This window comes from Onthophagus taurus, chromosome 7, assembly GCF_036711975.1.
Source record: "Onthophagus taurus isolate NC chromosome 7, IU_Otau_3.0, whole genome shotgun sequence".
Classification (NCBI taxonomy): domain Eukaryota; kingdom Metazoa; phylum Arthropoda; class Insecta; order Coleoptera; family Scarabaeidae; genus Onthophagus; species Onthophagus taurus.
The window spans coordinates 32,765,145-32,779,126 of record NC_091972.1 but is presented as its reverse complement, the minus strand read 5'-3'; the positions used below and the strand labels follow the sequence as shown (position 1 = coordinate 32,779,126).

General features: G+C 31.6%; 1 protein-coding gene across 2 annotated transcripts in view; it reads right to left on the bottom strand.

Moving 5' to 3' along the window:
• The window catches only part of LOC111414927 (uncharacterized), a 93,748-nt gene that overhangs the window by 66,415 nt on the left and 13,351 nt on the right, over positions 1-13,982 (bottom strand). Inside the window, exon 2 of one of the 2 annotated variants that reach the window (XM_023046396.2) lies at positions 3,758-4,001. In XM_023046396.2, coding sequence (XP_022902164.1) covers positions 3,758-3,948 — 191 coding nt within the window. In that variant the 5' untranslated portion in view covers positions 3,949-4,001. The remainder of the gene's footprint in view (positions 1-3,757; positions 4,002-13,982) is intronic. The other variant, XM_023046397.2, reaches the window with a different exon arrangement.

Sequence of the window (13,982 nt, the reverse complement as noted above, 5' to 3'; positions counted from 1 at the left end):
GTGAACAAGTAAAATTGTCGTATTTGGGACACCCAAAGCGACTGACTATATGGTGTAGAATATGGTTAAAAGGCATCATTGAGAAATTTTTCTTTGAAAATGAATAAGGAACCGTACTAACAGTCAATAGGGATCGTTATCGAGTCCTATAACTAACATTTTATTCTTTACGAATCGCATCATCAGCAGAAATGCCGATGCCAACAAGTTGTCATGAAGCTGCGATTTGACTCCCTATGGTGCCAATCATCCAGAGACGAGTGACACTTTGAAAGTCGCAATTGAAGTGGCTGTTGGCAAAATAGAGCCTCAAACTATTGAAAGTGAGCTAAAAAATTGACCCGATAGAATGGGCTACTGCAAAACTAGCCTCGGCGGTCATTTAAGTGAAATAGTATTATATTCTTATTGGTAGTAGGAAGGTTAAGCGAAATAATTTTTATTTATTCAAATTTGTGTATGATTGATGATATACAGGTGTTCATTTCAAAACTTTCCACCTCAATTTCTGTAAATCCGGAAGTTTAAAAAGAAAATCGCTGAAATAGGTAAAGAATAAAACCAAGGGGGACAACGTTTTATGCAAAAATTGACTGCCGCCAGAAACCATCCCCTTAAAAATCTTAAATGGAAAGGGGTGTCAAGTGATACCTCATTTTAAAGGTCTTTTAAGGTACTACATGTTAGTATTTATTTTTTTTTAATTGATCGATTCGTTTTCGAAATTTTTGCGAAAATCTTTGTTTTGTATTTCCCGCTTTAATTAATATTAAAAACTTTAATCACCTTCTTAAAAGCAAGAATAAGTAATCTTTTATTAGTAATTTATAAAATTAAATTACCATGTTCGTTTTTACAACGACCATTAAACCTTTATTATTTCGGAGCAATCGGAAATATTTAAGAAAACTAAACACGTATAATTATGAATTAAACTACATTTTATTGAAAGTATTTTACATTAAACCTGTATGAAAATTACTCTTGACTCGAATAGCCAAAAAAAGGAAAAAAAGAGTCGAAATTTTTCTCTTTCTATAAACGAGTTATAGGCAGGCTCACAGTGTGAGAAAAGAATAAAATAAAAGTACAATTCTAAACATAAGTTTATTTGGTTATTACTTAAACAACTTTGTGTTATCGACTTAACAAAGTTATTTAAATAAAACAGCAATAATGGTTTACAGTTTGCAGGAAAGGATTGAAATTGTATTAATGTATGGATCCCAAAATGAATGTGCTCGACGCACTGCCGCAGTTTTTAATGAAAGGCATCCAGATAAGAACGTATCTCATACATACGTCCTGAATCTCATGAAGAAATTCACTCAGACTGGGTCCGTTGCCAACATAAAACATAATGAGTCGAGAGTTTCGAATGAAACCGCTCAACTGGAAGTGTTGGGTCATTTCGGTATCACCCCAACTTCATTGCGTCAGGTATCTCGTGCAACTGGTATATCCTTGGGTTCTGTTCATAAAGTTGTAAAACTTCACAAATTCTATCCTTATAAATTGAAAATACATCAAGAGCTAACTGAAGACGATTTTGACAGGAGAATAAAGTTTTGTGAAGAAGTGACCACTATTATTAATAATAACAACGTTTTTGTGAAAAATATCTGCTTTAGTGGTGAATGCACTTTTTCTTTAAATGTATTTGTAAATAAACATAACTGCAGATATTGGAGTAATGAAAACCCTCATCTGACTGTAGAAGGGCATACACAATATCCTGAAAAAGTTAATGTATGGGCTGGCATTTTGGAAGACCAAGTGTTTATCGATGGAAATTTAAACGGCGAAGTGTACTTGGATATGTTAGAAAATACTATCAATCCACTAATTACGGAAGCTCTCGAGAATCAGTTGGATAGAGAAGAAAATGCCTTACTTGATGAGAATGAATTACATTTTCAACAAGACGGAGCTCCTCCTCACTATGTTCTCCCAGTACGACAGTGGTTAGATAATACGTTTACAAACAGATGGATAGGACGAAGAGGTCCTATAGAATGGCCAACCAGATCACCAGATTTGACGCCATTAGACTTTTTTTTTATGGGGTCATTTAAAATCTGTTGTATTTAGCCCTCAACCTCAAAATTTAGAAGAACTTCGTCAGAGAATTACTGCAGCTTGCCGTGGAATTCAAAGGGAAGTTTTTCAAAATGTGCGCCGTAGTTTTGAACAACGGTTGTACCATTGTTAAGCTAATAACGGACAACACTTTGAACAATTATTAAGTTGATTTTCTCTGCAAAAAGTTTTTGTACATAATTAATAATTAAATAACTGAAAATAAAATAGAACGTTTCAAGCAGTTAAAAGTTGTTTAAGTAATAACCAAATAAACCTAAAAGAAAAGAAAAATGAAACAGAAATTGTTTTTTTCTAAATATCTCTGACAGACGCCAGGCAAGCTAGCCAACGTAGGTATATCATTGTCAAAATAACCTAAATATCAAAGATTTCGGATTGCTCCGAAATAATAAAGGTTTAATGGTCGTTGTAAAAACGAACATGGTAATTTAATTTTATAAATTAATAATAAAAGATTACTTATTCTTGCTTTTAAGAAGGTGATTAAAGTTTTTAATATTGATTAAAGCGGGAAATACAAAACAAAGATTTTCGCAAAAATTTCGAAAACGAATCGATCAATTTAAAAAAAATAAATACTAACATGTAGTACCTTAAAAGACCTTTAAAATGAGGTATCACTTGACACCCCTTTCCATTTAAGATTTTTAAGGGGTTGGTTTCTGGCGGCGGGGGGTTGAAGTGAGTGAGTCAATTTTTGCATAAAAAGTTGTCCCCCTTGGTTTTATTCTTTACGTATTTCAGCGATTTTCTTTTTAAACTTCCGGATTTACAGAAATTGAGGTGGAAAGTTTTGAAATGAACACCCTGTACAAATAAATATTTACCCTGTGTAAATATATATAAATATATATTTGTTAAACAAGATAGTTTTACTAAAACCATTTAGAGGCGACAATTGCTAAAATCCAGCATATAGAGTTATAATGGCTTTTGTAATAACATGACTTGAAAATTGTACACGGAAAGCTCAGACAAATTAGTTCATAGTTAGAATAACAAATAGAGGGAAAATTATGTGCCGTTCATTTGATGCTTAGAAGAGCTCATCATATTGAGATAAATTGTGAAGAAAATTCTGTTACTGAAGATGCTCTAGGTTATCAATATAATAAAGAAATGGAAGAACTTAAGACGTCATTCAAGTTAATAATACAGAAAGATACTTTATATGATGAATATCATGTACAACACTGTGATAAAAGTTGTTCCCATTTGACCACAAAATCAACATAGTATTTAATAGTTATGTTGTTCAGTTTGATTCATAAAACATAGTGTAAATTAAAAACAAAAAACTGAATGTGGTGAAAATAAGAGAGACCAAGCTGACTGAATTAAATACAAAACATGGGAATTAAGCCAACTTTATGCACGAAACCAATTTATAATACAAAGACTTATTTCTTACGAAAATGCGCAAGAATGTCATCAATTTTTGGAGGCCAAAGCGATAATCGGTGTTGTTATAATGGGGTCTGTAAAAGCGGCAGGTGTAAATGTCATAAAGATAAAAAGTTATGTAAGTTAAAAATGCCACCAAAGTTCAAATTACTACAATAAATAAATTGAATAATTTGAAGTATAAGCATTTTATTTTATTTAACAAAAGTAATAGAGATAAACTAAAAAGAACTCTACATAATTTACTCACAATCCGTCTAAAGTCTTGAGTGAAACTCTTGGCAAGTAGACTGACCTGCTAATGGAATAGATTTGTTTGTTCTTGTGATGAAAATCGATGGCAGCCAAAGGGTCGTCCGTTACGTTATCGATGTTATCCTTTTTGTTATCATCACCGATCGATTCGTCTCGCAGTTTTTTCGGTCCCAACCATCTTAACATTGCAACTCTTCGTGCCGATCTAAACTTCTCTCATTCCGTTAAAGTTAAGTCGACTGTAAAAAAGAAAGAACACAAAAAAGATATACCAATCAATAAAGATTTATTTGCGAAATACATCGTAATATATCACATGAAGAACGTTTATGATTAATTCATACTGCGTAGCGAGAACGGTAAATAAAATACCCTTTACTTCTTTTCATCCTATACCGATGCGATCTCTCGCTTTAAAGTTCAACATATAAAATAAATCCTTCCCGCTTTATTATACCGTCACTAATTTACAACAAAATTTGTAAAGCACACCGCGTTCTATGCGGATTGCAAGAAAAACGATTTTCAAGTTTCTAAGTCAGAGTGGTGTATAGTGAGTCGACTTCTGATAGTTAAAGTCGTAAATCTCGGACTACCGTCTATATATCACCGTTTAATGTACGTTCTTGAAAGGTTTTAATCTGATCCCCGTTCGAACGTCTCGTCATATTTAATTCCCGGTTATATGCGAATAGCACTTTGCATCGAAATAAACAGCATTTAATTGTGATTATCTGTAATTAATTCCTGTTTTCCATTAATGGACTAATTCGTTCAAGGAGTTACGGTGATAAATCGAAATGAACTAAAATGTACGGTTTGCATTAATCAATCTATCTTTTAAACATTTTTATTACTTCTAACAGATGTTAAAAATGTATTAGAACACTACTCTTGACATATTTAAAACTCATTTATACACAATGTAATTAAGTTTTCTTTTTATAGTTTTTCTTAAATGAGGATTTATTGTGATAAGATATTAATATTGTTTTAATTGGCTCTGTATGACTAGTTCTCTTATTGGGTCACTATGGTAACTTTAGCAAATGGTTCATATTATAGAGAAAGTTATTTTTAGATTTCTAAATAGTTCAATAATAGAAACTAAGAGTCCCTGTTAAACCACTTGCCACGGTTATATGTTACGTAAACTCGATCTGAACGTTATGGTCTGTTGCTCTTGAACTGTTATAACTGGTCGTGCTCTTAAGTAACTTATTGTAGGTTTGAAAAAGATACTCCCATAATTCAACGGAGATAAGATACATTTTACAACAAACGTTGCTGAATTCTATTGAAATATGAATGCTGTTAACATTGTCGATTTAATATGCACTCCTAAATAGCATTGAACAAATTTACTTTCAAAAAAATTATGTTGTACTATAAATTTACAAGGAAATATTTGTTTACTGAAATGAAAAAAACTAAAAAATATCATGTTCAATACATAATTATATACTTTATCGTTAATTTCAGGAAATTTTAAGAAAATTAGTGCTTTCGAATATTAATATTTTCTTTTATGATGTTAGTCTCATATTTTTAAACATGCGTGTGCTGTATGGACAAATTGCGTCCATATCAACTCTATATACTCAAGATTTCAAGATGAGATAAGTATCGACAGATACAACGAATTGTAAAGTGATGTAGTTGAAGAGAGATAACCTAACTTGTATGAAAAAATATTTAATATCTAAATAAACGAATTGATGTTGGTGTTGAAGCCATTAAATTATGTAACATAAATAGTGATGAATCGATATTCAAGGAGCAGACGACATCATTCACTTATTTGGTTAAACAGCAATAGAATGAGAGAAAAAGTACTTAATCAATGATTGTTATTCACTACCGTTTTATTGACTATGATCCATAATTATGCCGCTGACTTTATAAATGATGTATCAGTGTAAATATTTTTTTATTATCAGTCCTGCCTACTCCAGCGGTATAATAAACTAAAACTGGAGGATTATTATTACGTCCTGGTGATATTTCTGACATTAAATGTTGTTGAACGGACTATAATTCTTCAATTAAAACAATGTATTACTTACAATTAAATCTATTTAGTTGGCCAACATGTATACATCTATATCTATACAATATAGTGAGTATTAGAGAAGAAAGGAAAAGATGTAGAACTAGTGGCTTGCAACATACAAATTATAAAAATATCTTTGTACCGGTTAAAAATCTACCTCAACAAGAGGTAAGTAAAAATCAGAAAACCATGTATTTATATTACACTCTTGTTGCAGGTAACATGTTCTTGTAAATATTTCTGCAAATCTTTAAAATGCAACCAAAGAAACTCAGTATTCCAACAATATTATGAAGCTGCAAATCACGATAAGCAGAGTACTTTTCTTTTGTGGTTGATTCACGTTATAAACATAAGTCGCAGGAGACATGGCACATATGATACACCAGAGGAAAGTCGTCGTCAATGTACGATTGCTTACACGATTCCTAATGGTAGTGGAGAGCATGTACAGGTTTGTAGAAAAAAGTTTTCTAATATATTTGCGATAAGCCACAAGAGGGTGCAACTTGTGGAAAAAAGAAATCAGGAGCAACTACTTACACAGATGTATGTATGTATGCGTGGATTGCGTAATTTTTACGCGCGCACTTAGGCCCCAATGGGCCTCTTGTGCATTCTCCCTTGGAGACTCGAGGTGGTACTTACACAGATGGCCTGGTAAAAAGCCAAAGTAAAAAAGTATTTGCCAGAAATGCGCCAGCAAGTTAGAGATCATATCCAGAGTTTTCCCATGTTTTTGGCGTAAAAAGGAAAAAAATTCAAAATCAGTAGTTACTTATAAGTATTACACACTACTGTTCAAAAAAAACTTTCCAAATCTCAAATTAGGACGGCCTAGGTCAGATACATGTTCAAAGATCTTTATCAAAATAAGATCAAATCTATTTCGTTGAACAACCCAGAGAGGAAAGAGGCGTAAAAACTGAAACTGCACCATCACAAGATGGAAAAGGTAAAATCCACAATGAATACCGATATCGCAAATTCACAAATTATTGATAGTGAAGGTATTACTATTTCAATTGATTTGGAACAAGTTCTTTTGATTTCGACTTTGACTCATTCAGATATGTTTTACAGTCGGCAGTTATTCCTGTTTTAACTTCGGTGTTCATTTGTCTGATACAGATGATGTGTTTATGTGAGTCTATTACTGGGAGGGGTGGAAATGAAATAGCATATTGAACTAAAATTAGAACTAAAACTAGAACTAACACTAAAAGCTTTCGGCTTTTGTCGTGCGTATTTTAAGAAAAGGTTTGACAGTTCGGATGCCACGTTGCAACCTTCTTCAGAAACTGTTTCGAACCAGTTTCTAGTGTTAGTTCTAATTTTAGTTCAATTCACTAATATCCAAATTTTCAAATTTCTTCATTTTAAAAGAAAAAAAACTGGTTATATGGAGTGATAACTGTATTGGGCAAAACAAGAATAAGATTATTTTAATGTTGCTCGTTTGCCTCGTTTCTAAAGGTATCTACGAAAAAGTCGAGCAAAAGTTTCTGGTAAGTGGCCATTCCTATCTCAGTTGCGACAGAAGTTTAGCCCAAATAGAAAAAAGAAAAACGCGTCGTAAAAAATTACACCCGCGAAGATATAGGAAAGATGATAGCAGAGGCACGCCATTAGTGACCTTTTAATGTAGTCTACATGCAAAGAAACGATTTCAAGGATTTTCAGAACATGGCAGTTGAATATCTGAATACAACTCGAACAAGGGCAAGAAACCTCAGTAAAAGCCAAGAAGACCTTTTCTGATGTGGAGGTATGGATAAGTTGTAATGTCCTAAAAAAAAGGAAAAAGGTCGAATGGCATTTTTGATGCAGTGGTTTCCAACCTCAACTGCACAAATCGTATTTCAGCCGAGAAGCTTAAGAATCTAAAAGACATGATAGACAACTTTCCATTAAAATATAATCCGTTTTATGAAGATCTCATAGAAAGAACAGAATCGCAGTAAAACATTCCTTGGCTTCCGTGGAACTTTCTAGCAGTAGTCATGTTTAAGTTACTGTTTTTCATGTAAGTTTTTATTTTTTATTTGTAACTATGTATGTAGCCCATATGATCAGGTTTTTTGTACTCAACAAAACTATTTCAAGAAGGTTTTTTATGTTTTAGACATGTTTTATGCAATATCTCAGTTTAATTTTTTTGGCGTTTAGACTCTTGAATTAATGTCATGTTTTGTTCAAGTGCTAAAAAGTTTTGTATTACTTACTATTATATTATGGCACGTTATAGAGTTTGTTAAAAATATGTACTACTTTGGAATTGAACTTTGTGATCAGCACAAGTCTTAGGTGCCGCATAAAGTATGCTACGTTTGAGATGAAGATTTTAGAAAATGGTCAATAAATAATAATAAATATTTTTGTACCGTTGATGTTACTGGTTGCAACTCAAAAAATAAGAAAGTAACAAGAGCTCACGAGTTAGATATTCCTGTCCCGAAACCACCATACGTTTTGGGTAATGTTATCTTGGATATGTCGAGTGATGCAGATAGTGATATCTGAAGAAAAAATTGATGATGAATTTCGAAAACATACAAAATTTAAAACCTAACTTGTTTACTCGAGCCTAGCCAAATGATTTTATTATAAATTTGAATAACAATACGTTCTTTATGTTTAATATGACATTGATGTGATATCTTAGAACAATCACTCTTAATATCCACCTGAACAATATCAATCTGCTCCTCACAATGATAAAACTCATATCAGGATACTTTCAGTATTTTACCAGTATTCTAACAGCGTGTAGGATTCTAATACAACGGTTCTTTCACATTCCGGATATGAACCATAGCCGAATTAAAATGTCTGGTTGATTTCTTATTTTATTTTTTTCTTTTTTTTCCACTTGATACAAAATTTGTTTAATTTCACCCCATAAGTATAAATCCAATGGATTAAGCTTGGGGGATTTAGGTGGCCAAGCAAATGGGCCATTATTACCAATCCACTTGTTTGGAAAATATTGGTTTAACCACACGAGAACTACTTTTCCACGATGAGCTGGGGCACCATCGTGCTGGTACCACATATTTTGAATTACATTAAGAGGTATATCTTCAAGTAAACCAAAAAGTGTATTGTTCAAAAAAATCTGTATTTTACAGCGTTCAAACGTCCATCAAGTACATGCAAACCTAGTAAATTGTTGTTAAATATTCCACCCCTATCGTTGATGCTGAAACGTTGTTGAAATTTCCTTGGTCTAATCGGATGCGGATTTTGTAATGCCCAGATATGTTCATTATGGTAATTATTTATACCGTCTCGTGTAAAACATCATTCATCTGTCCAGAAAATATTAGAAGAAGTCTAGAGAAGTCCTTATTTTGGGCATGTTGCTGCAATAACCATTCACAAAATGCTAACCGTTGCTGATAAATAAACTGATTATTCTGTTACCGCAATAAACTGCTACTAGATTGCATCTAAACCAAATTCTGACGAATCTGTGCGAAGAATGAACACATTTTTCGGCAAATATTTAACGTTATATCATATGAATACAAGCTCCTACATTTAATTACACGTTTTGCAGTTTAAGCTATACCTTTCAAACTCGACAAAGAAGGAGCAATGTCTTGTTTAGCTTTGATATATTTTATTTGGAATGCCTTTTTATCTTATTGTTAGTCTACCATCTTTTCTATGTGAGAATTGGAAAGTTACAACGTTCTCTGCCATATTTTAAAAATCGATTTCGGGAAATATATTGTTTACGGGACATTCTCAGATTTTTTCTCTAATTGTAGCATTGGTGTACGAGAAGATCAACTTGGCCGAGTACTTATGTTCTAAGATTTTTAATTAGATACCTTTTCAACTAATGCACAAAATATTGTAGATGGAAATCCCCGGAGTAGATGATATAAGAATCTTTTACTTGACAATGTCGATGTTCATCTTATAGTAGTTATTGTACAATACGGTGTGCATCGGACTGTTTACAACATTATTAAGTTTAAATTTATTTTTATAAATTACACATCCGTTTAAGTTGTAGTTTTTTCTGATTTGTTTTTCAAGAAATTTAGAATTAGTATGCAAACCATAGCTCACTTCGTACTGTGAACTATGGTTCAGTAAATTACATACTGTACTATTACAAACTGCTATAGCTCTACATTGCGTATTGCAACTCAAACTTTCAGGTTGAAGCTTGCAGGTTATAGCTATAGATTGGGTATTGCAAACTATAACAACCAATCACAAACTACAAGCAATAACTTTATATGTTAAACTATAGCTATACACTGCAAAACCATACTTATATGTTACAGACAATGTGCACTAAGTCTGCAAATTTTACAAAATGTGTTTATAAATTGGAATCATTTATTGTAATGAAATTGTAAAACATTTGGTTATAAAAGGAACAATAACCAAACCATGCCTTAATTTCTAAAGTGATTGAAAGTAGTCAAAAAGAAGAGTTATATAAAGTCTTAGCCCCTTAACGTATACAGTTCGGACATAATTCGAGCGGCCCTTTATAGAAATAATTTTTGCAAACGGTCACTGCAAACATTTCAATTCCATATAAAGCTGTGCTAGAGTTATATGTTATCCCTTACGCTAACTACACAAATTAGACTCATCTGTTGTTACGTTGTTTTTATCTTTTTTTCTTCTTAATCATGGAAGTTGACGAAGCAACAACCGAAAAATTAGTAGCTTTTGAAATGTGGCTTTATCGCAGAATCTTAATAAGAGAATAATTAAGATATAGAATTAATAACTACGATAAAAGCTCGCAAACTCGAATACCTCGGTAATATGATGCGAAACGAGGGAAGATACATTATGCTACAAAACATATTATAGGGGAACATTCCTGGGAAACGTGATCTGGACCGACGGAGAAATTCATGGCTCAAGAATTATATGTGCTTTTGAAAAGACTATAGCTACTAATGGCATGTTACTATCTGTACTTGCAAACTACAAACAGTAACTCCACAATAAGATCTTCAGATTGTAGGTACATGCAGCATATAGTGATACATACAAAGTAAATACCATAACTCTAGATGAAGTATTATCGACCATATTAAAGACTACGTCCTGTAAACTATAACTATACATTGTTCTACACATAATACATTCGACAATCGATAACTGCAGACTGTGAATCATAGTCTCCATAATACAGACAGTAGCTGCAGACTAAAGACTGCAGATGAAATTCTGTAAAGGGTATTTGTAAATTGCAATCATACTTGTATCTCTAATGTTTTTCAAGGTACCGAAATTTCGAAACAATTATTTGTAAAAAGAACGATAACCAAAGCAAAAATTCTTAATATTATAACTAGCTAAAAATTAAGTAATGTTTTTTGAGCCACTTTGTTACCTTGATATTCAAAATTAACTAGTAAATTATACTTGTCCTTACTATGGCTTATTAAATTGTTTTAACAAAAGAAATAGATTTCACTATTTTTTATAAAATTTCTTAAACCTCCACAAAAATAGATTTTGTAAGAATTACGAAAGTACGTCTGAGAATATTGTATACCACCCCCACGCGATTCCATCTATCGTAATTCTTCACATTAAAGAACAAAAAAATAACGAGTCGCTTTGCTGCTAGAAGGAAATAATTACCAAATAACCCTCTAACTTTCGAAATTAATTGTTCAAGTAGAAATATCTTCATTGTCTGTATATTATAATAGAAATCAGCAACAAAAGCAAATAAGCGAAACATTTTGTTGTTGGTACATCGTCTCTGACGATGCAGAAATTTGTTTAATACTATTCGATGTCTTCTCGAAAGGTTTCTTAAGCTGCTTTTCGATGTTACTCATTGTGAAAATGCAAATATCCTATATGTAATTATGTGAGGAGGTACTCGTTGTTCAATTTCAACCGGGAGAAACGAAGAAGATTGGTGACTACGTTTCGTAATGATTATGGAGCTTTATTAGATCGCAATTATGCTATACCCGACGGTTAATTATTGCTAACAATCTCAGCCTGAGAACTTTTACGATGATGATACGAACGACTCAAGCAGAAAAGTAGAAGAATTACGACAGATTTTGAAAAGATACATCTCGATTTTCTTAATTTAAGCGAGGCCAAGAGATACTATGTAATAATGATTTATGTTGAGAATGAAAACTTGGGAATCTTCAAGATAAATTGTTAATAAATATACTTTCAAAGCGAATGGAGAATGGATGGAATGTTTATTACTAAATGAACCATTAAAAAGAAGTATTTAAAAAATTTATTAACCAATTACTTATTAATTAATCCATTTTTTTAGTATTTAGTATTAATTATTTGTACGTATTGCAAAAAAATAATGTATGTAAGCTTCGCAATTCGCACTTTAACTTTCGTAATATTCCATCCAGACACAATAACGGTCGTTTTATGTTTTAAGGCTTACACGAGATACGGGTGGAACAATAACGTTTTTCTTTTTCGGTATGAATTTATTCCGCTACTTTAAAGCCATACAAAACGCAACACGATATTATCGGATGTGGTTTATTGCCCCGTTACGCTTCAAAGCACCAAGAAAACGGCGAATCTCTGACATTTTAACATCAGAAGAAATCTTGCTAAATAAGTTGTGCATGAAAACAGTTTATTTTTTCAAAAGGTATTTTTCAGATGATGTATTATTACAAAATTGTCACATTTATTTAGAAATAAAAATTTTCAATTATTGCAAAGTTGCTACATAGTGAACGGGAGCAAACGTTTCATTTTAAAAGGAAGAGATTATTTGATTTCTTAATGGTCCAATTAAAAACTTCGTTTCACTTTGGGGAACGATAGAGAGTCGATTGTTATAACTTGTTACAAAATATGTAAATCGATTCTACGGTTTGTACACTTCCTGTACTATTCAGCATGCAAATGGCTGTAATTAATTTCGAACGTTAATTTTATAAGACAATATTTACTCAGGATAGTATGTAGTGAAAATATTTTTTGTAATTAGTAATCTTAGGTAATAAAATAAATAACTACACATAACTTAAGTTAGGTAATAATTTATTCCACCCACAACATAGTAGTTTCTATAATTCTAGGCAATCTCGAGATGTTAATTTATTATCGAGATTACTAAATAGCAATTGTAAAACAACTATAAACACTGTAATAGGTGTTATGTGTGAGAACTAATAAAAACTTATCTTTGCCTTTTATGTTATAGTTTAAAGTTTTATTACTGTTATTAATATTTAATGCTATAATTTTAAATCGTTGTTACAATAGGTGAAGTTTAATATGTTCTTATGGAATAATGTAATGCAATAAGTGAACAAATTATAAAATATCTTAAAATTTGTTTGATAATAATAAAAAAGGAAAATATTACGTCATTGATTGCACTTCCATGTAAAAATATTTTTGTCTTGTCGAGTTAATTTCATCTGTAAATTGAAGAACCACGAAATGTTTTTCCAGGAAGAATGATTCGTTTGTTCTGAGAAGATCGCCGGAAATATTTCAACCGCAATAAAAGTATGCAACAGAACAACGTGAAATATTTTGGACAAAGAATTCTTTCATTCAATTTAACAAAAACTACAAATCGACTACATAAAATGTGTTTGGATATCTACTCACAAAAGAAATATGTTTTACATTAAACATTTAAAATTTTATGGTATGCTGTAAAACTTAATTAAGATGTAATGTTTCTTGATGATAATGCCGAAAATGAATTAATTTTAGACATTTAATAAAGACATTAAAGAAAAATATTAAAAAGTATTAAATTATTTCAGCATCCACAAACTTTCGTTTGAGGTCAAGTTATACCTTAATTTTTAGCTTTTAATGTGGGCAAGCTATTTTATATAATGTGGAAAAATTTTTAGTGACATTTCGTGAAAGTGTAGCTTAAGCAAAAAAAAAGTTTTCTTGAAAGCTGTTAAGATAGAAGAAATCATTGTTTGATGTTATAAAGGAACATTTGAGGTAAGGTTATACCAAACTACCAGCTTTCAGGGTGACCACTTTATTTTATATGTTATTTTGAAAATTATCGATTTAATTTCACGATTGTTTAAAGTGCGGTTAAAGCAAAAAATTGTTTTCTCTAAAACGATTAAGAATAAAGAAATTAAACATTTTAAGGATTATAAAAAAACGTTTGAGGTGAGACCATACGTAA